At 40.4% G+C, this 23,573-nt stretch overlaps 1 protein-coding gene across 5 annotated transcripts in view; it reads left to right on the top strand.

Moving 5' to 3' along the window:
* LIMS1 (LIM zinc finger domain containing 1) overlaps nucleotides 1-23,573 on the top strand; it is a 100,990-nt gene that overhangs the window by 38,402 nt on the left and 39,015 nt on the right. For 2 of the 5 annotated variants that reach the window (XM_020784018.3, XM_072994550.2), the window contains exon 1: nucleotides 8,787-17,577. The exons of the other annotated variants lie outside the window; for them this stretch is intronic. In XM_020784018.3, the coding sequence (XP_020639677.1) occupies nucleotides 17,471-17,577 (107 nt within the window). In that variant the 5' untranslated portion in view covers nucleotides 8,787-17,470. Of the gene's footprint in view, nucleotides 1-8,786; nucleotides 17,578-23,573 lie in introns of those variants that run through there. 5 annotated transcript variants of the gene reach the window in all.

The raw sequence follows: 23,573 nt of genomic DNA, 5'->3' as shown, positions 1-23,573 counted from the left end.
AGCAGCATCGCTGTTGGTGCTGCTGGATAATTTTGCTTTCCCCCTGGCACTGCTCTAAACAATCTTATATTCAAGTGATGTACCATTAAGGTGCCATTTCTTAGCGGATTTGCGGCTGAGTATCTTGGTTATGAATTGTAACCTAGTGGTATTATATACTATCTCTGCATTTCAAGGAAATGGCATTCCTAGCAAAATAAGTTACTACTAAGATAAGCTTTCATGGGCAGCGACTGGTAAAGAGGAGGAAAATTGGTTTTCTGGAATAACCATAGAATACAGTACATGAATGGAACAGAATGGCTCTTTTGGTCCTACTGAGGAGAGTTTCCTTTGGATTTCATCTCTGTGTTACCATGTCATTGCTTTTACTTGGCGGTTTCTTGCAACGATTTCCCCAAACAAAATCAGAATTCTGCTTTGATCCTTTATAGTAGCAAAGGTATGGGTTGTGGTGGAGTAGTGGTCTCTTAGACCAGCCTGATGCCCTCCAGATATGGTGGGCTACACATCTCATGATCCTCTTCTTACCTGGTCGGAGAAGGAAATGGTTCTGTGTATTGTGCCAAGTTAGACAAAAGCAACTTAAACTCTACCTTCAGCTGTTTCCCTTTTGCTTCCCAATTCTCTTGAAAACATTTTCCATTACGATTGTGTGCAAGCTATATGCTTTTAAAGCACACATACACACCTCAAACTCTTTTTCCTCAAACTGTGTTTCTACACATAGATTGGTCAATAACAGACAGAACTCCTGCTCAGAATAATTCTTAGTTACCACCAGCTCCTCTACTTCCAATTCCTCCCCTACATGTTCCAGCCATGTTGTTTTTCTCACTGATCTTCCTACACCAACTGTCTGAGGAATTTAATTATTCCAGTTCTCTCTCTATTGAGAAGCCACACTTACCATAAAGGAAAGAAATTGCCCCTTAAACTTAAGTAAAATCTTTATGCAATATCAGGAAGTCAGTTTCCTTCAAACATACTTCTAAAGAGACCATGGGTGGTTTGAGGACATTTGTTTCGTTCCAGATTTTAAAGAGAACCAACGTAATTTTCACTTCTCCAAGTAATACACAAACTGGAATGCAGTAACTCCTCATTTTTTTTCCATTTCTGTGAATTTTGCAATACAGATTTCTGATAAAAGATACATAGAAAAACACACACATCTGGGGAAATTGCATATAAAAGGTCTGTATGTCTTTAACAGATATGTGGTTTGCAGAAATTCAGAATGCTCAAAAGAATCTTGTGGCACCATAAAAGGCTGTCAAGTTATTCTTGGCATATGCTTTCATGAACTACCACTCACAACTGTAGCAACATCTGAAGAAGTGGGCTACAGTCCATAAAAGCTGATGCCAAATAAAACTTGTCAGCTTTAAGGTGTCACCGGACCATTATTTATTTTCCTACACCAGGCTGTAAATTAACATGGGTACTCCCAGGAAACTTCTGAAGTAGAAATTCAAGAAATTCATTTTTTCATGTGGAAGAGAAAGCAACCATACTACCTCCTATTCTAGCCCGTTCTGTAATTTGATCTGTATTTTCCTCCCATAAATATTTTCAGCATTAAAATTTAGATTTATTTAGTTTAGATTTGACCTATTGGTTGACTAAGATTCCCTTTATAACATGGATACTAGCAATAGGGCAGACTTAAGTGGACCAGTTGCTAAGGATCTAAAAGAAACATGAATTCAAAAACCAGCATCAGTAGAGTTTTATATTAGCTGAGGAGAATAAAGAGAAGAGCTAGCCTGTGTAGCTGTGGGCAACCTGCACAGTCCCAGGGCACCCCCACCCCCTGAAGAAGGGAATGGTAAGCCACTTTTGTGTATTCTCTACCTAGGAAACCCTGGAAACGGTCAGTATGGTCAAATTTGACTTTATAGGACATGAATACAGTATTATTATTAAGGAGAATGAGAAGGGAAATATATGTTAATGTAGGCAGTCATATGACATGCATAACATGGAGTTATGCAAAAGTTGTGTTAAACCACCTTCTTGTGCAACTAGCTGTGCAATGGAAACCATAAGCCTGTGGCACACACTGTACAATGCTGCAGGGTCTCAGAAAGCACAACAGGTTCCATAGCACTCTGTGCATGCAATACTTACTGCTTGTGTACCTTGGTCTTAGATATGGCCTTTTGGAACGTTCCCCCACCCCAATACAACTGATTGTGCAGTATTATGTATTCTGTTGTAAATCCCGAACAGGATTCTGGGGTATGTATTGAACTGTCCAAATACAATTTACACAGTTTTATATGATTTCCATAGGAAGATAGCAAATGAAGATTTCCAGCAGCAGAGGGAGATGTTGCAATGCTGATTGTGTGTCTGTGAACTTTTATGCCAACAGAAGAGGAAAGAAATATTCCATTTATTTGTAGCCTTTATGTAGCTGTAGAATTCTATTACTGTACTCAACTCATTTTTAGTGTAAATGGTTTTATATGAAGGAGCCCCTAGGAAGAATTCTGCTAAGGAAGTTGTCCTTTGGCAAGCATGCATATTGAACCAGTCAGGAGGGAAGTCACTTGGACGGCTGATACGGAATGGGGAAATGACTAAGCTTTGCTACACCCTGCTGATACTTCTCTGTCTTAAATTCTCCTCTTCTACAGAAGCCCCACACTTCTCTAGAAGAGGAGGCTTCGTGGCTCAGTTGCAAATATCAAAAGGAAACATTCAAACTACTTACAAGATAGTGGTGTTAAATGAAGGAAGAATCATTCAAAAAAAGACAGAAAAGATTCTAGTGGAAATAGCAAAGGAAGTGTCCACTTATTAACACCTATTTGTTATTTTACCAAGTGATATATATGAGAAAACAGTTTCCTCTTCCAGGATACAGTAGGGTCTCTACTTAAGAACGTCTCTACTTAAGAACAATCCAACTTAAGAACAGCTCCATTTGCTAAATTTTGCTTCTACTTGAGAACAGAAATCCAAGATAAGAACAGGAAAAAAAAACCTTTCCTGCTCTTTTTTTAACCTTAGGTCATCTTAGGTTAAAAAAAAAATTCTCCCCCTAGTGGTAGAGTACGTATTAACCAGCTTTGCATTAGTTCCTATGGGAACTAATGCTTCAATGTACGAACGTACCTCTACATAACAAAAAAACAGCCAGAACGGATTAATTGGTTTTCAGTCCATTCCTATGGGAAATTTTGCTTCAACTTAAGAACGTTTCAACTTAAGAACACCATTCCAAAACGAATTAAGTTCTTAAGTAGAGGTTCCACTGTATTCTCTTCCGTTCAGACTCTTAACATTGTTTCCTCCTCTAACAGTGAGCATTCCATGAACACTCCATCCTCAGTGGACCCTTTGGGGTTTTCCATCCTCTTTCCCATAGGGTTTCCCTTGGAAGATTATTTTTGCACTTCTCCAACTCTTTGGGTTCTCTCAATCCTGATGGAACTCCCTTTTTTAGGGTTGCTTAGGCATACTGAAAGGGTCAAGGTATAGGAAGGATTTGAATGTACCTTTCCATGATAATGTAAATCTGTCTTCTTTCTGTAAGTGCTGGGATTCACTGTAGCTCCACCTTAAATTACAAGGTTGGGAGCTTCTCATGGCCAATTACCCTGCCTCTAGTGGGCTGAGACAGACAACAGAAGCTGGCACTGTTTGGACAGTTGCTAAGGTCCGCACTCTTGTAGAGGTCTCTCATCAGCAGTTTCTGAAGCTCCCTGGCCTTGGTATACCATGTCCTTACTAGTGGATCTAGTCCATCTACCCTCTCAGAATGAGCAAGCAGGAAGATGAGCAAGGATAAGGAACAGTCATTTCCTTGAGTCATGTCCAACCTTGATGCATCTCAGAGGCAATAATGTTAAGGAGATTATTCTTTCCACTTTGGTAGAAAGAACTCTCTGACAGACCTTCTTTCCTTCCTTCCTTTAGTATTTTTAACCCCATTTTTCACTTGGCTTAGACTTTAGAAGACATGATAGGAAAGGAAAAGGAACTGGTAAGGAAGAGGGGGAAAAAATCAAAAATAAGCACCAGTTTGTAACATTAAGTGTAATATTATTATCACCAAGTTAGGATAGAAGCAGTCCGTAAAAGGACAGCCTGGTCTTTTGGCCAAATGGGTGGAATGGCTGTATCTTCCGCCTTGTCCTGTTGCAGCTTTCCAAAGCCTTGGACCAGCACCACGTGTGAGTTTCATGCTGAGGTCTAGAAAGAAAACTAAGTGCTATACAGTATATTTAGGCAAAATTTCTATTAGAAGACAGAAGAGCATCTTTATTTATTTTTGTTTATTTATTTGATTTATACCCCACCCATCTGGCCTAAAAGACCACTCTTAAGCATCAGTTGTGATTAAAGGGGCAGAAATAAAACCATATTGTGTATTCTGTGGCAATTCTGAAAGTGAAACTCCATAAGACTAACTGGTTGTGATTTGTAGTGCATTGAGAGCGGCGATAACATATTCTTCATACTTTTTTGACCATCTTTTAATGCCTTCCTTGAAATTTATCTTTTTAATGATTTGGCCAACTTCATGCTGCTGCTTTTACAGGTTGGATGTAAACCACTCTATGAAACTTTCTAGCTGAAGAGTGGAATATAAGTAATAAATAAATGGCTCCTAACTTCTCAAGCTCAGTTAGGAAACATAGTGTGGATTGGACTGATTTCTGTACCAACTGTTCTTTCCAGTTTGCTAGTTCAGGAGTTTGTGATTGCCTCGCCAAATGTATCCAGTTTTTATAACTAAAAAAAAACACCATGGAAATACCCTATAATGATTGGGTGTGTTCAGTCCGTCCTTTTGTTGAGTCACTGTTTGCTTAGGTGTAGGAGAGAGAGAGTTAATTTCAAATGATGTAAGTAAATTCAAAGGTAAAGGTAAAGGTTCCCCTTGACAATTTTTGTCCAGTCGTGTTCGGCTCTAGGGGGCGGTGCTCATCCCCGTTTCCAAGCCATAGAGCCAGCGTTTTGTCCGAAGACAATCTTCCGTGGTCACATGGCCAGTGCGACTTAGACACGGAACGCTGTTACCTTCCCACCGAAGTGGTCCCTATTCATCTACTTACGGGTTCCGGTTTGAGGGAGGAACAGCGTTTGTATCAAGCTCTGCTCCCCTTTTAATCCTTTTAAACTTTTTAATTTTTATTTTTAATATTTTCAGAGCACTTAGGTGCTCAAGTGACTCCTTTTGGGACACATCCAAATCTGTCTCTGAAGTCTCAAGCTCTCTCTCTTCCTAGTTGGGAGTTTAAAGTACTTATTTACAAACCTTGAAGCTGCTGCTACGATAACAAGACGCTGCTATCTCTGGCTTTACTGCTCCCACTCTTCCATTCAAGATTAATTGCAGCAAGGCGTAATTGCTATACTTGTAGCTCTGAGTTGGACTTTTGGTAGCTAGTTGTTGAAAAGAGAAGGCTGAACTGTATGGGGGGTAAACGATGCAGAGCCAGCCCGGAGCAGCCGCTTGCAAGGGCGGTGAAACAACTGAAGATGGATGAGTTTGTAACAGCCAACTGTCCTGTGAGTAACCTTGCTACATTACCTATAGCTTCCAGCATTCTCACTAATAACAGATTTGCTTTGCTGAGAGAGGGAACACTCTCGTCCCCACCGGGTGCTTGTGACTTATCTGCAATTTCGACACCTTGTACTCCCCTTACCCCCCAAAAAGTTCAGTTCACCTCTGAAAGTAACCATGCTAAATTTCTAGCTGAACAATGTCTCCTAACAGCCCAAACAGTAATAGCCATCTTTGATAACCTACAACGGGTTTGCAACCAAATGAACTCAGTTGAAAGTGCTCTGGGGAAACTTACTGAGACCCTTCTTCAACCCAAGGATAATACACAAACCAGGGGGTTCAAAGAAAAGGCAGACGGCAGATTCAGCCGTAAAGATGGCATACAGCAACTGGCTCCACAACAATTGGCTTCCCAATTGAATAGGGAGACAAAGTCATCAAAGATCTTTCAGAGCACTCAGGTGATGTTACAAATTGCTCCAATTGCCATCAACAGAAAGAGATGGGAGACACATAGATCAGTGATGATCTCCCTGAGTCAACTGTTAAATATAGAAGTGCGGAAGATTGACCTCAAGAATATTCGATGGCTCCCGCACAAGTATGGTCATAAAAGAGTTTGTCTCACCTTTGAACATGCTGTGATCCCTCTCATTCTCCTAAAAATGAGAACTTTTCTGGGCAAATTGCAAATTACTCCCTCAAGAGTTTTTTCTGAACCATCAACTTTGCCCCCTCTATGGAGCAGGCCTACTTCCTTGATCCCTGGGAGCAATCCTCAAAGAGTAACCAGGGAAGACTTCAACTTTAGATCTGATTCCAATGCTGGGAAATCAATAAGGGTACAGTCAAAGAACTCAATGATCTTCCCCTTATCTGATCACAGGTCTTCCCTTTGCAATAGAGAAGAAACACAAGCTCCCTTGATTGACCTTAACAATAAATGGGAGGAAGTCAAAGCTAGTGTTGCTTCCGTATGTAATAAGACCATACCACTGAGAAGTTACCTAACAACGGATGACTCGGGTTTACAAGCCAAAGCTGCACCCCTCAATCAATATCCAACAGCAAGTAATGATAACAGCCAGATACAAGAACCTAAGCGAGATCTTAAGCATCAGATGGTACCTCATCAGGATATACCAGCTCTGATTACCTTAGATGGTGAAGAAACTGAAAACAACAAAGGACATCTCATGCATGGGGCTAGTTCACGAAAATCATTTGATTCTGAACTTCGAACATTAACCACTTCGGAGAAGGACACGACCTCTCAACGCAGCCCTCTAAAAACGGCAACTCAACCCACTCTACCGCTACACAGCACAATTCAATCTGCAGACATGCATTGCTCTGGAACGACTGACATGGCTGCACCTTTCAATCTTAACATCCAGGATCCTTCCCTATCTCCTGATCTTATGGACTGACAGATAGCTATAAATGACACCATCTCTGTTCTGTCATGGAATATAGCAGGATGGAATGCAAAGAGCAATGACAATTCCTTCATCAAGTATCTCTCTAAATTCGATATCTTATTGCTGCAAGAGACTTGGGCACTAGGGGAAATTGAAGTTAATGGTTACTCTGCCCACCAAATAAGTGCCACTCCCAGTGAAAAGAGGGGCAGAGCCAAGGGTGGCCTTCTTATATTGGTTTCAACTAAGCTCAATATTATAATGACCAAACTCCCCTCCCTTAATCAAAATGCTGCAGCAGTGAAGGTCAAATTTAATCACAGTACAATAGTGTTCATCAATGTATATTTACCACCCCAGAGACGGAATGCCCAGATTGAACGGATTTACCAAGATCTTGAAACCTATATTCAAAACCTTTTGCTAACTAATGATGGCCAAATGATAATTGGTGGTGATTTTAATGCCAGATTGGGTACAAATGACTCTGCTCTTTATGCTGCTTATAATTTATGCCCACCTGATGGATTACACTTCCCCATAGTTACTAGGCGCCTCTTTAAAGATACTATCAGTAATTATGCAGGTCTTATTTGGCACAGTTAGTTTATCGGCTTGACCTACACATATTAAATGGAAGTACTTCAGGTGATATACCAGGGGAATTCTCTTTCTGGTCGGGAACGAGGATGAGTACCATAGATTATATGATTGTCAGCTGTAACATACTGAATACCGCCATTAATCTGGTGATCGACAGTAGGATTGATAGTGATCATCTGCCACTAAAATTATACCTGAAATTACAAGAACACCACACTCATATTGAGAAGGCCTTGCCTGTGAATCCTGAGATGATATTAACCAACTCCAGGATCAAATGGTCAGGAAAGGCCGCAATCTATTTCACTAATCTACTTAATAACAATCAGTTCTCTGAGATCCATTCCACCTTTCTCAAAGCGGGCCAAAGTAGCAATGTAATTGCGCTGTATGAAACACTAATAAATAAACTAGTAGACTTAGCTGATTCAAATAAATCAGCAAAAACCCATACTAACAAGCGCAGGTCCTATAACTGGTTTGATAAGGAGTGTGTTGATGCAAAAAAACTGGTAATTTCAAAATTTAAACAGAATAAAAACAAAAACCCATCATCAATGGAAGTGGAGGAACTGCTGCAACTTAAGAAAGACTATAAGAAATTAATTAAAGAGAAAAAAAGGAGAGCTCAACAGATAGAATGGGAAAAACTTATCAAAGCAGTCAGGGGGAAAGATATGAAATCATTTTGGGAATCCATAACACTTACTACCAACAATCTTTCAGTTAGGATGAACTCCTATATTAATGCTCGTGTGTGGGAAGCCCACTTCCACGAGCTTTATGCCAAAAGAGACAATTCCTCATTTCATGTGAGTCGTCTTTATATGAATCTACCAGAATGGCACCCTGTATCAGTCTCTGAAATAAAAGACCTTGTAAACCAACTGAAAATTGGTAAGGCCCCAGGATGCGATGGTATTCCTCCTGAACTCATTAAGAACAACTGTGAATGGTGGGCTCCAATTCTGGCAAACCTTTTCACCTATCTACTTACATTTGCATGCTTTCAAACCGCTAGGTTGGCGGGAGCTGGGAGAAGCAACGGGAGCTCATTCCATTGCGTGGATTCGATCTTACGACTGCTTGGTCTTCTGACCCTGCAACACAGGCTTCTGCGGTTTAGCCCGCAGCGCCACCACGTCCCTTAAGTAAATTCTACTTATCTTTAGAGTATATCACTTTGCAGGAGTAAGCCCTAGTTCATGATGCTTTTACATCACACACTTAAATAGTATAGCAAATAGAATTTTAAAACTTTCTTTCAGATTCCATTGGCTTTTCTAATTAAAATGTACCTTTGTTCATGGGTTCTGTCCCTGACTGTTCAGAGGTTTCTGCTTAGCTTTGCAAAGACCTTTTACTGCTTCTGCAAGCAGATCAAACTGTCATTTGTTGGAAAAATGAATGACAGTTTGAACAGTGACGAGAATTGAATTACAGGAGTTTGTAAAACATCATCTTCATAATTCCAGATTGAGGAGCCTCTTGCTGCTTGGATGTAAAGAAGGAAACTAAGTGATATTATCTTTGTGGGTCACTCCAGAACAGCTTGGAAAAAGACAAGTATATGGATTACCCAGAGCAAAATCTGAAATTCTGGGAATAGTGCATTATTTTTAGGAAATATCCATTGGGAATATTTGTTACTCAGAGTGTTCCTGGTGGTGCCAGTATACCAAAAGTCTTAATTTGTGATAGATTAGCTAGCTGATACTAAACCTGCAAGTTTCTTTCTGAAACCAGTGATAGGTATCTGCTCTGTACTTACTTTCTTCCATTGAACTCTGTAGTGTGTTCTTGGGAGTTCACTTTACCTGCTTGTGCATTTTATAAGAACTAGATCCAAGTGTCCTCTGAGGCTTCAGTGCAGCATGAGTTGTAAGATATTCAGGACATGTTTTTCTAGACCTAATTCTAAAAAATTAAAAAGTGTACCAATTACCTTTTTAGCTACATTACCCCAAGGGTACTGGAAGGTGAAGAGGCATGAAACAGGTTAAATTTTCCTGGCATATAATAATATATGTTGGCTAATTCTCATTTTTCTCAGATTGAGCAAGTGGTAGATGTTACATCTAATATAAAATAATGTAGCCTGTTTGTAATGTTTATTTAGGAAAAGTTTGATCAGCATAATTAAACTGGAACATGTCAAATCAGGGTGGTTTACACCAAATACCAGTTTACACAATCAGTAATTTTTGGAAAATAACACACACATAACCTCACCTCAGTCTCTGTCTTGCTTACATACTCAAGAGGTTATTCCCAAAGCTGAAATGAATTGAAAGTCAGCAATCTACCCCCATGTAATTAGAGGTTATGGGTCATTTCAGTGTAGTTTTGGGGAATAAATAACCATTTAAACCAGTGCAGAGGTGGGTATGAGCAAAGAAGTACCTGAGACAGAGTACAAGAGAGCTTAAACTATATAGATAAACTCAGGCTGTGAGTTTGTTTCCCTGCAACTAGGCGGAGTGTAGTATAGTGCAGTGGTCCCCAACCTTGGGCCTCCAGATGTTCTTGGACTTCAACTCCCAGAAATCCTGGCCAGCAGAGGTGGTGGTGAAGGCTTCTGGGAGTTGTAGTTCAAGAACACCTGGAGGCCCAAGGTTGGGGATCACTGGTATAGTGGATATAGTGGTGGGCTAAGACTCTGAAGAATAGGGTTGAAATCGTCACTTGACCATGGAAGTTCACTGTGGGAGTAGAACTGATCAAACCATTCCTTAAATATCTCACTTACCTTGAAAGCCTTATTAGGGTTGTTATACTTTAAATCGGTTCCAACTTGATGGCACAGAACACAAACACAGGTAGGTGTAATAAAAAAATTATTGAAATTGCCAGGTGTATCAGAAGAAAAGACTTTCTTCTTCTTTGACAGATGAGGATTGTCAGCCTTATAAATTCTACATGTTTCCAGATAAGGTTCTCATAGAACTATTGCCCAAGTTTATTCCTAGAAATTTAGAGGGGAAAGAGAGGATCACATCTCTTTCCCTTAGAATCCTTGTCTTTTCCTTTCTGCTACTTACATTTTTTTCTTGCCATATAAAATACGTTAAGAAAGAAAAGATGGAAAACTGCACAGTGTCTCTTGACTGGTAGCAATAAGACCTCTCAATCTGGAAGCACCTTTTTGTGTCTTCTGTAGAACATTGCAGAGCTGTGTATTAGTAACTGTTGTTGCAGTTTAGTTTTTTAATCATAAGGAATAACTTATATATTAAAAGATGTAAATGAATTTCTTTAACTGAGAAGGTAGTCAGCAGTGGAGAAATGAGATGGATTAATAAAGACCAGGGTATCATAAAACTCATTAAATGAATGAAAATAGAATACCGTACCTTGGTCATCTTTTGAGAAATGAATAATGCACATTTTCACAGCTGATCATTCAGAGTAAAAATGAATGGGAAAAGCAGTGTAGGAAAACTTACTGTACTGAGTGAAGAAAATTTGAGACTACTTTTGATGTAGCACATTATCATCCATATCCCAAATCAGTCTGGCATTGATGATTTCCAGCCTCCAGTAGCAGTGAACAAGAAGAAGCAGTGTTCTAAACTAAAATACACCTCAAAATCTATTTTGGAGAAAGCAATTTTCTATGAAGCATTGCCACACTTACCTTTAAGAGCCTTCTCCCCAGGTGTATCTCTGACCTCTGTTCTTTGATTGTTTTACTTGTTCCAAATGTACATCTTGTTGTACAGTACACAAAAGTTGGCTGCAGGTAATGGTGAAATCTCTAGCAGCAGTTAGTGAGACCAGCCTGATGCACAGATTAATGACCTAATTAGACCCAACAGGGCATAGACTGGGAGATGAGCCTGTGAGAATTAAAGCTGGAGGGACCTAGGAAAAAAGTAGGCCATGTTGTTAAGGGGTAGCATATTTCGCCAATAAAAGAGAGACTGGTCTAGAGGAACTAGGGAAGACGAAAGTAAAGACCAAAGGGAAGGGAGAATTGAGGAAAGAGTCCGTGTGGGAGGTATATGAAATAAAATTTTGTAACGAGGATGGAAAGTTGCAGCATGCATCTAGCTGATGGGCATGCAAACCTACAGTATGTGTGTCTACTCAGAGGTATGTTCCTAGGTGTATGAGTGTAAGTTTATAGCCTAAGACTGTGTGTGTTTCTGTGAATGGGTTAGAGACAGACAACTGAATTTATCTGAAAAGCTGCTAGATTTTTCATTCCATATCTTGGAATGATTAGTTATATTACAGTACATTACATCCCAGAGCCCCTCAGCCAGTACAGCCTCTTGTGATCCAAAAAGCAACTTCTCCAAACTCTACAGTGGGGTCTTGACTTGAGAACTTAATCCGTATTAGAAGGCGGTTCTCAAGTCAAAAAGTCTGTAGGTCAAGTCTCCATTGACCTACAGTGCATTGAAAACCGATTAATCCCGTAACAGGCCGTTTTTGTTCCATTTTGGTTTTTTTCTGGTCTGGAAGTCAATTCTCAGGCTGCAAGTCAAACCTAAATTTTGCGGCCAGAGAAGTCTGTAACTCAAAAAGTCTGTAAGTCAAGCCGTCTGTAAGTCAAGGGTCCACTGTATATGGATAAACAGTGTACAGTATTTGCTTAGACTGCTGCACCAAGCAGGGATGCGAAACATAATAAATTATTCTCATTGATGTAGGTGGTTTTGACTTGATGAAAAAGAATTTAAGCCAAATAAAAAATTTTATGTTCTGTCTGTCTGCTTTATTTACAAACCACCTGTCTATCTTGTCTGCTTACCTACCTATTTTATTTACATCCCACCTTTCTTCCGATAAAGGAACACAAGGCAGCATACAACAATTAAAATACATGTATAAAGATCAGAGTGAGACAAGGTGTGTTATTTTTTTCTTGTTTTACTTGTATCCGATGTAAATCTTGTTCTATGATGCATAATTTGCATAAAACTAGTATCCCTTCCCTTTGGCAAACAAAGCAGAAACAATGAGTGGGCACAGAACAACTGAAGAATTATTTTAAAAGGCACAGACCGTTCTGATCCTCAAAAGTGAGTGCAACAAAGCCGCTGCCGTTGTCATTTTTCACTTTGCATCATTTGCGTTACAGTGTGATTTTGTTCAGTTCACACCCAAAAAAATCCATCTCCTTCTCACTCTCCTCTCTGTTGACCACACTAAAAGCAAAGCAGAACAAAACAATAAACCATAACCGTTTGAGGTAGAATAATTTTGCAATTTGCAGGCCTCTCATGCAAGAAAGAAACAAGTGAGGATTTACTTCCATAGTATGGAACCATGGAAATATTCTCCAAATTCAGTTGCATAAACAAAGCATAAGAAATTATGTTAGGAGGAGAGTCTAGCAGCACCTGTAAGATTAATAAATTTATGTTGTACGTCATTAGAAAGTTTAGATGTGTTTGTTTCTTAAGTTCTTGTCTGGGTCTGTTTGCATCTCCTATAAGTTCTTCTGCACATCGTGATTCAACTAAGATTTTGACCTTGGAGCTATGTTAGATGGTGCAGATATGGTCCCGTAAACATCTGATCTGCTAGCTTGTCAGTTGCTCATGCAAAACAAGCTGCCATTCACGTCATGTGCTTTGGAGAATACTGTACTGTACACTCCAATTACTACAAAATGAATATGCAGTAGCCTTTTTCCTCTCTCTAATTCTGCATGTTGGTTTGTATAGCAAACGTGACGGATAATTCAGACTACTGCGTTGGCAGATAAAGTCTGTATGTTATTTTTTGCATTGCTATCAGAGTTTTAAATCTTGGAGTTTGTTTGGTTTAATGTACTTTCCTGGGGGCTGACTTTTCTGTCGATGGAAATGTAATACTATTATATGCTGATTATGTTCTTACAATAATTCTGCTGATTTGTTCACTGAAGAAAGAGCACTGAAAAGGTGACCCAAACAGAGCTTTCTTTGTTGTATAAACTGTTAATTACTAGACTTAATCGCTATTGTAGCAGCATTAACCATCTGCTAATGGATGTTTTAAGAGCAGCCCGTTTTCAACCTTGGGTCCCCAGATGTTCTTGGACTACAACTTCCAGAAATCCTGGACAGCACAGCTAGCGGTGAAGGTTTTGGGAATTTTAGTCCAAGAACATCTGGGGATCCAAGTTTGGGAACCACTAAAAAAACAAGAGAGTTTTCTGGTTTGGAGAATTGCCAGAAAACATGGCTACATGATAGACACATTGAGTGGCCTTGGTTGCTGTTAATATTTAAGTTTGGAATTCTGCCCTTCTAGGAAGTGAGGAAGGACTATTAGTGGTTAGAATGCTAAATTAGATCCAAGTTCCAATCCTGACTCAGCTAAACAATTCTCTGAATAACTGTGGGCTAGCCTCCCCCCCCCCGCTTCTTCTCTTTCTAATATATTTCATATGTTTTTTGTGAAGACAGAAATGTACATATGGTCCCGAATTCCCTGGAGGAAGGATTGGACACAAGTCTATCAAATAAGACATGATTCTTAAAGGTATGTTAATAATGTAGACCAATAGTTCCCAACCTTGGGCCCTCAGATGCTCTTGGACTACAATTCCCAGAAGCCTTCACCACTAGCTGTGCTGTCCAGGATTTCTAGAAGTTGTAGTCCAAGAACATCTGGGGAATCAAGGTTGGCAACAATTGCTGTAGTATACAGAATAGTTTAATCGGCTTATTCCTTTATTGGATTTATACCATGCACCATCTGGCAACCAGGCCACTCTGGGCAGCTAACAAGATAAACAACACAATATCAAAACATGATAAAAATAATAACAATACATAATTCAAACACATACTATAACCAGCGGGATAAATTAAAACAGATGGCTATGAAGATGGTAAAAAGGATGACGAAAGGGTGGTTTAAAGGATGGTAAAAGGGAGGCTGAGATCTTAAAAACTTAATGGTCAGGAAAAGCCTGGTGGAAGAGCCAGGTCTTCAGCTTGGTTTCTTAAGGAATAAAAATTTATCTTCTTAGAAGTTATTGCACTAAACTCCAGTTCCATGACTCCATTCTCCTGCATTGAGTTTAGGCCAATCATTATAGTTCCTATTCTTCTACATACTTTCTAGCTAGCTCTAGCTAAATTACATATATTTGAGGTTAGAGAAGGGCTTGTATCCAGTTTGATAAGAAGATTAAAATGACTCATGTAAAGTACTGAGCACATTAAAGAAGGCATATACAGTGGGGTCTTGACTTGAGAACTTAATCCGTATTGGAAGGCGGTTCTCAAGTCATGTTCTCAAGTCAAATCTGCATTTCCCATAGGAATGCATTGAAAACCATTTGATCCGTGTCTGCTCTTTTCCGTCCATAGAAACTAATGGGAAGCTGCTATTCCACCTTCGACCACTAGAGGGGGATATTTTGTTTCTTTTTTTCTTAGGTCAAGAAAGGTTCAGGGAAGGCAGGGAAAATACAGTCCAGGCAGTACAGTACCAGGCAGTCTGAAGACTGTCTCCCAATCCACTCTCTAAACGCTGGGAGGAGTGAGGAAGCAGACAGGCACCCTTTTCACTGGCCAACAGTTAACTGAAAGTTCACATTTTGCACTTTCCCTGCCTCCCACGTGTTTTTTTTTCAGTTCGTAACTCAAATCTAAGTACTTAAGTCAATATTTTCCTATGAGAGCGGTTCTTAAGTCAAAATGTTCTTAACTCAAGCCGTTCTTAAGTCAAGACCCCACTGTAAATATAAAAGCATATCATGTTTCATTACCAGAGCCTTCATTGTGTTAGTTATAAGCTTCATTAAACAAATAAATCTTTAAATAAAAAGACTCTGAGATTCTTAGTTGAAGTGATTAAAAATGTATTTCTGTGCACATGATGCTATTATACAATATAGTCACTAGGTGGCACTGGATGTAGTTCTATTTGCACACAACCAGTAGAGTTTTCTTCTCCAGTACAGTGGACCCTCTGCTTAAGGAATTAATCCGTATTGGAATGGTGGCTGCAAGTTGAAAAGTCTGTAAGTCGAATCTCCATTGACCTACAATGCACTGAAAACCGATTAATCCCATAACCAGTGGTTTTTATTCTATTTTTATTCCATTTTGGTTTTTTTCTGGTCTCTAAGTCGATTCTCTGGCTGCAAGTCAAATCTAAATTTTGCAGCCAGAGAAGTCTGTAACTCGAAAAGTCTGTAAGTCGAGCCGTCTGTAAGTCGAGGGTCCACTGTACATCTTTTCTGGTCAAAGGAAGAGGAACAATAAAGCTTTTGTCTAAATTCTTGACTGGAGGGAGGGAGGGAGAGATTAAGGCTACTGCAGCAGGGTTGTTGTTGTTTTTTTAATGGCAACTTGGTTCTGTTAGAGATCTGGTCATCACCTGCCTTCTTGTCCCTTAAGAACCAGTTAAAAATACAAACTTGCAGAGAATAAGTGTGCTCACTGCTATTTGTGATTTTATATGCTTCTACATTGTGATTTTATGTGTTTCTGTATACAGATAGTTAGATCTTCCTAAGCTCCTGTGATGAAGAGTACGGTAACCATAATCTTCCTCTTCTTCTTCTAAATGAATGTCTGCGTTCTGCAACTCTGTATCTTTCCGTGCCGTTGCTGTCCTGGTGTTGCTTTGGGTCTCTGAGACATACCTAGGTGGACACTGTAGGAAATAAGGTGCTGGGCTAGATTGGCCTTTTTTTCTCAGCCACCATGCCTGCTCATAGCAGTCTGGTGTGACTGGATGTTCTGTACAAAAACAGACAAGCAATTCCAAACGTTATGGATGGATTTCTTTTATTGTAAGGTACTTTTTGACCTGACTCTCAGTTCTGTAAATATAAAATTCAACATCTCACATATATTTTTACAGTATGAATGCAGCCTTCTCTTCCCCTCCCCTGCCTGCACCGTGCACATGGGAGGCACATAGTGGTCTGTTTTCCTTCAGGTTTTGGTTGAATTGTACATCAGTTTGTTTATTATTACAGTTCATAAGAGCTAAGGTTTTGTTGCAAGGTTCATTGGGGCATATATGACTTGTAAACAGCTGGTTGTCAGCTTCCTCTTTTTCAGGAAAGGTTTTATTCTTTTCATGTTTCCATAGTTTCCAGTAGGCCATGTCCCGATGAAGCGATGTAAGATGACAACTTTTGATGTGGGAGAAACATGTTGAAAGCAGTAGTTTCCTTACTCAGTCTTGGATTTTATTTAGAAGGGGTTTGATTTGTTATTTTCTGCCTGCAGCCGACTTTTGGAGAATTGTTTCAGTCTTAGGTTTTCCATCATTTTCTTTCACTATTTGTTTTTTTAACTTGTCTGTGGAATCAATTCGAGATTGAAAGTCACCGAAATACCCTGATCAGTGATGTGCTAATAGGTGTTGCTTGGGACATTTCGTGGTGGTAGAACAATTCAGTCACTCCTGAGGTGGTGTTTTGTGTGTGTGTGTGTTGTGTTGTGTTTTTTGTGTTTTTTTTGTTGTTTTTTTTGAGCTGATTTGCAAGAGGCAGGAAGTGGGCTGAATAAGTTTACTCCAGGTTTTGTTGGGTTTATGGAGCTTCTCTCCCTCCCCCCCTTCCACAGTGAGTGGTTTGATTTGCTTCTGATCTGGGCACAACAGCTGGCTTGTCAGAGAAGCATCCCTTAGGTACAAGGCTGACTGCTAAAGGAAACAGAGTGCCCTCCTAGAGGGCGTGTACCTGTGAGAAACAGGAAGCAATGCAGCTGCCTGTGTGTAAAAGGCTTGTAATTCTGATCAATGCAGGTGTGCAGGCACTCGGCTCAAGATACAGTATTCTGCCCAGGCAATTTGGCAGCTGTGTGGCTGGACAGAAACCTCTGTGTGTGTGTGTGTGTGTGTGTGTGTGTGTGTGTGTGTGTGTGTGTGTGTGTGTGTGTGTGTGTGTGTGTGTGTGTGTGTGTGTGTGTGTGTGTATGTCTGGTGGCGAAACAGTGGGTAGAGCAAAATGACCACATTGCAGCTGAAAGAATTGTCGTATTCAGGTCTGTACAGGAGAAGACGAGATCGCCCAGATAGCTTGGGTCTTCACGGATTACCTGAGCAGAACCTAAGGTGAGTGGTGGGGAGGGTCAGGGTTAACGGTTAACAAGAAGTCAAAGTACCTTTTGAGTTTATGTGGTTTGCAAAAACCCTTGTAGGAAACATAGTACAAGCCGGTGAAGTGTAATAAAAGTTAGTTAACAAAGCGTGCAAAATTGGAAATAGTCTTAGAGTATGTGATAATCTAGGAGGAGTTAAGAGGAAGCAGCTGTTGGCAATTTATTCCACTTGGAATGTTTTTACAGTACAATACTTAATGTTTCCAACAGCACTGGGAGGGACAGCGTGATGTCTCCACAACTTTGTCTACAGATTTTTAATCACCACTTCTTTTCCTCCAGACTGGGATTAGTTTTCAGGTTATAGCTTCAAACATAACACAATTGTGTTTAAAAGGGTTTCTTCTTTGAGTCCCACTGCTCATGTTCTTAGGGTTTGAAAAACGGATGTGGTGTTACTTGTCAGGTCATGTTGCCTTTTTTTTTATGATAGGAACTTTTTAAAAAATCGAAGTATGCCTTGTGACAAAAGAATGTAGTTGAACCACTTTATATGACCGTATGATAGAAGAATAAAAAAAAAAACACACACTTTAAAATAACATTAGGCACTGGTTAGTTTCCAAAAGCCAAGTTCATTTCTAAAAGTAGCATGAGATGACCCCTCCACAACATGTGTTTTAGAAGTATGCACTTTTAAAAGTATAGGTTAGTGAAAAATCTCATGCTTTGGAAACTAGCCAGTGTCATTTTGCTATTAAAAGAAAAATAAAATAATTCTCTGAGCATATGATGCCAAGAGGCTTTGGTGAAGGAAAAAGTTACCTGTCAGGTTATGACCAGTACGTTGCTTTTGCAACTCAAATTTGTTTTTTAAGAGTTTTAACACAAAAATATAGAGCATCGGTAGAACTCTTGGCTGTTTATTTGTTTATGCCATCGGATCTACCAGACCAAAATCTCAAAATTTAGGACTTAATTGGTGAAGAACAGGATTTTGAATTGCCCCCGGAGATGGATCAGCAGTAGAGCTACTGTAACAGGAGAGTTATATCTTCCCTGTAGCCATCCCCAGTTAGCAATCTGGCAGCTTTGTTTTGGACCCAGTTTCCAAACATTTTCCAGAGGCATAGAATGTGTTACAGTAATCCAGATGTGATGAAACTAAAGCATGGGTCGCTGTGTCACTTTGTATTGCAGATATAACGTGGAAGCTAATAAAAGTTTATACTCTGAAAAAAATTGTTAACCTTTATGACCTTTTTCATAAACCGTGAATACATATTTTTTTATTTATAACATCATAGTTAGGCAAGGAGAACCAGTGTATCATAATGGATTGAGGGATGGATGTGGACTCAGGAGACACGGATTCAAATCCCCACTTGGCCATAGATGTTCTCTGGAGGGGAGGGGGAGAGGTAAAACTGATAAAAAATCACACCTTTAATAACTCATAAGTTAACAACAATTAGAGTCACCATCAGTGATATGCAACTTGATAGCACAGCAGAACAATGGTCATGAAAAAAATACATTCTGAAATAAAATCCCATTGAAATGGAAATCATATGAAAATAAAACTGGATCGGCAGTTCTGCTTATTTGTTATGTCCCACTAATGTTGTGAGATTTTTACTTCCAGAATAAGGACTCACAGATTGCTTTGCCTGACTGCTTCAAACCCCAGCCCTGTTGCTAGGTCTGACTTAATTGGTGTAGCGTGTGGGAGTAAAAAGAGCAGCATGTGCCCATACAGTTACAGCAACAACAACAACCTATAACCAGTGGGCGAGGTAGCTTCCTGAATGTTAAACCACTGTGCAAATCTCTCTCCAGTCAGAAATGCTATCTCTTGGTTGGCTGTGCCATCAGACGGAATGTCAGAAGACAAATGTTAGTACAGTTAAAGACTGATTGCCAGTGACTTCGTGTGGGGTGTTTGAGTTTCACATCAGGTGTCCAAATGACTTGAACCAGCCAAGTCACTTACTTAAGAGGGCCTCAGGACGTTGAATAGGTGAGACACCAATGGCCATCTCTTGCTCACATATGCTCTGCACGCGACCGGGAGTGGCCAGGAGCCCTCATGCTTTGCAGGGGACACACAGAGTTCAGCACAGTACCAAAAGAAACTCTCTACCTCAGGGTGCCATCATATTTCCCTGAGTGTAGGGAAATACCTTGTACTCAGCTTTTGGAACATCAAAGTGCTAATCAAAGTTGGCTACCTTGTAGCGTTAGGAAAAACTACCTTTCGGACTACAATGCCCAGAATCCCCAACCAGCATAGCTGGGGATTCTAGTGGCTTTAGTGCAAGAAGTATCTTTTCCAAGTTCTTAGTCTCAGTGATTCTTTGGGGCCTGTACTTGTCAACTGTTGCTGGATTTTGGATTATTTGTTTGCTTATTTGTTTGTTTATTGTCCTGTGTTTTATCTGTCCTTAGCTAGGGTTCTTTTATTAATTAGAAGCGCTTTGTGTATCCTATTTTTGGAGAAATGTTTCCTTGTCTGTACTTTTTTGGCTCCTTATGAGTTCATCTGAACCCCTTCCCCACCTCTCCTTTTAAAAATGCTGCTCCACTGCAAATTGAACAGTCCCTTTTGAAGTGCAATACAAGTTGTCACTGGCTTTGGAGTTCAAAGTTAAGACAATTTTAATGCAGCTTTGCTTTATTACTATCATGTGAATTACAGCAGTGCCTTCAGGCCCTCAGCTAAGATAAAAAAATCGCACTGTTTTCCATTGTACTTACACATGCGCACAGACAACTAATGTTAGGTAGATATAGAAAGGTGTGAATGAAAATGAATACAGAAAAAAGTACATGAAAGGTTGCATGCATACAACTCATTGCTATATGTTGTGAATATTTTTCTTCGCCATGCATGTTCTTTGCTTGGTAGAGAGAGTGATCACATTTCACGTATCATGCTTGGTCTACTTGTGACACTGTATGAGATACAATCTATTTGCTGTGCTCAAAGCCTTCTTGAATATCTGCAGATGGACACACCTCTGTTTTTTTCCCGTTTTCTTTCACCCTTGCCCTGCCCTTAGATATTTTTTACAGGCAGGTTGCTTGATCATTCTTCAAAAATGCCTTTTGATTTACTCACAAGCCCTAGAGTCCAAAATGGGCGAATGGGGGAGGCACTGCAGACATTGACTTTGCTAAGGGCAAAGATTCCTTGAGCTATGTTACGTTTGGCCACACTTGGTGGGAAGGGTAAGCAGGAGGTAACATCCTCTTTTGTTCAGGGGAGAACAGGAGAGAGTGTGAATCAACAGCTGTTTGCTTGGAGCCAACTTATCTCTTCTGTGACATCTGGCCTTTACATTTCGTGAGAGATTAGTGGGTGGTGAGCAAGTCTACCTCAAGGCAGCTTTGGAGGACAGGGTTGGGGAAAAATTCATGGATGGCTGCCTGGCAGTCTGCTTACAAGATGACTCCATCATCACCCCTCTGAAAGCAGCTTCATGCCAGAATCTGCTTTGGAATTCCTTATAATCATAGCTGATTACACCCAGCTGGCAAAGTCTCTAGAGCTTTGGGTCAGTGCTGCAAATACTTTTTGGAAATGTTGTTCACTTCCTGTATATCTTACCTCTTCGCCTCTTCTCTCTCTCTCTCTCTCTCTCTCTCTCTCTCCATCCCAGAAAATGAGCATGAAACATTTTTCAGGGCCGCTTGCTCTATTACTGCCAAGTGTGATGGAAGGCAGCCTCCACTGAGTTACAGCATGAGCTTAGTCTGGTCTTTGGAGTTGCAGAGGCAGGTATCTGTGAAGCTGCAAAAGGGAATTAACAGCCCTATGCAGTTTAGACCCTCTTTCTTCCAGTTCATGCATTCTTTCAAGGGCGGTGCTGCAACAATGTGGTGCATGGAGGGCAGCAGGCTTGTAACTCAAGTGGCAGAGCAAAAACCTTTGCATGCAGAAGATCCCTCGGTCAATGCCATTCGTCTCCCTTTAAAAGAGTCAAGTAGCACATAGAAATGATGCCACCAGACCTGTTACTGAGAGCCAAAGTATGGCCTAGATTGGGGATAGGCAATCTCCAAAGTCTAAGGGTAGCACACAACCTTCCTTGGAAATTGGAGAGCTACAACTGCAACCCCTATCCCATTCTTTAATTTAAAAAAATCCTTACAAAATGGGTCTTTTTCCCCCCTCAAAAGAGCCCTCTTGCGCCTACTGGTGGCCCAAAAAAGTATTTTTTTAAAAAAAAAAACTAAAATGAGAGATTAGTCCTTCATGCCCTCTAGAGCAGTGGTCCCCAACCTTGGGCCTCCCAGATGTTCTTGGACTTCAACTCCCAGAAATCCTGGCCAGCAGAGGTGATGGTGAAGGCTTCTGGGAGTGGTAGTCTAAGAACATCTGGAGGCCCAAGGTTGGGGACCACTGCTCTAGAGGCCATAAGAGAGCTTTCTGAACCCCCCCCCCCAATTCCTTGAATTTGGTGGCAGGTTTTTATGACAGAACCTTCTGAAGTCATTAATTCTGAGGACTGCATTGAATCAGAAGTGACTTGACAGCACACAGCAACCCAACATTTGTTTTAAAACAAACAAACAAACATTGAGGGTGCTGGGGGATGCATCTGGGGTTTTTGGGCTGCATCCAGCCCCGAGGCCTCATGTAGCTCATAGTCTGGGCAAATACAGACGTTTCCTCTCTGCTATACATGTTTCCTTCAGTGTGCAAGTGTCTAGTGGTACGATCTTTCCCAGTCTGAAACTTCTTTTTAGTTTAAACCTTTGATGTTGGGTCCGTCTTAATCTTTTAATAGTATATTTTGATGTTTCTCCTTCCCTGTCTATGAGGATCAAGACTTTGTCCCTACAGAGATGAGGCAGCTGCAGCTTTAGCAGCTGTAAAGAAGAAAGGACTTTGGTGGCTGAAACTTGTGCTGGGATTAGATAACTTGGACATTGTACCATTCCTTCTTCTCTGCTCTTATGAAGCCTGAAAGAGCTCTATTCTCTTTTTGTATCTGTTCACTTTTGTCTTTTTTCCTCTCTATCTCCCTCTCACACTCATACTGTGTCTACACTGGCAAACTGAATTGGAGCAGTTTGGCTTTGCTGCCGTTTGACTCACAGTCTTTTTTCATGGTTGTATTCAGTTTAGGTAATCACACAAAGACCCTGGATTTGTTTTGGCCCCAGTGTCCACAGCGGTCCTCAATCTGATGCAGTTTGAGCCTCTTTTTTCTTGATTCCACCCATCTGGCGATTCCCGGCTTTCCTTTCTTACCTTTTTTGTTTTGTCTGTTCAGAGGTGATCTACTGCTAAAGTAATGTATCAATGCAATGATAAAGTGATCTATCGCTAAACATTTTTTACAAATAAAAGTAAAATACTTCAGGGTGACAAGGGAGGAAGATTTCAGGGATGGTTGTTCCTTCTGTTCCAAAACACCGTGCCCGTCACCATAACACCACCCAGAATCATCCTGCTCATGCTTTTGTAGAACAAAATAAATGATCGCACAGGGAAAACATTGTTTGAATTGTTCCGGCTTTAAACAAGTACTGTAGACGTTTCCAGTGTCGGGGGGAAAGCTTCCAAACTGGAAGTGAAAATGGCTGGGCTGGTTCAAATTGACCTTGTGTCCTGTGATCATTGAAAATTACTTTGAATTCACCTGTATGAATTGAGGAACAAATCCCAAAGTATTTGTCAATGTAGTTGCAGCCTCACTTCATTTTCTTACAAATACCACTCTCCATGACAGCTGTAGTGGGTCTCAATCTATTTCTGGGGGGAAAAAGTGGCTTCAGCACCACCACTTGGGGGCAGATCTTAGCCAGCAAAGCAGTTCAGTTGGAAGATTGCTTTGTCAGTAGATCTCTGGAATCGGCCAGCAGGATGGTTCCGTTGGCAGAAGGGGCGTTCTGCCAACAGTAGAGTCTTGTGTCTGACCATAACCCCCTACTGTCAGCCTGTGTCTGGCTTAGTATTGTACTGCAGCTGAGCTGCATTCATTAAAATAAAAGGAACTT

Source organism: Pogona vitticeps, chromosome 3 (assembly GCF_051106095.1).
Source record: "Pogona vitticeps strain Pit_001003342236 chromosome 3, PviZW2.1, whole genome shotgun sequence".
Taxonomy (NCBI): Eukaryota; Metazoa; Chordata; class Lepidosauria; order Squamata; family Agamidae; genus Pogona; species Pogona vitticeps.
This window is presented reverse-complemented; position numbering and strand designations above follow the sequence as displayed.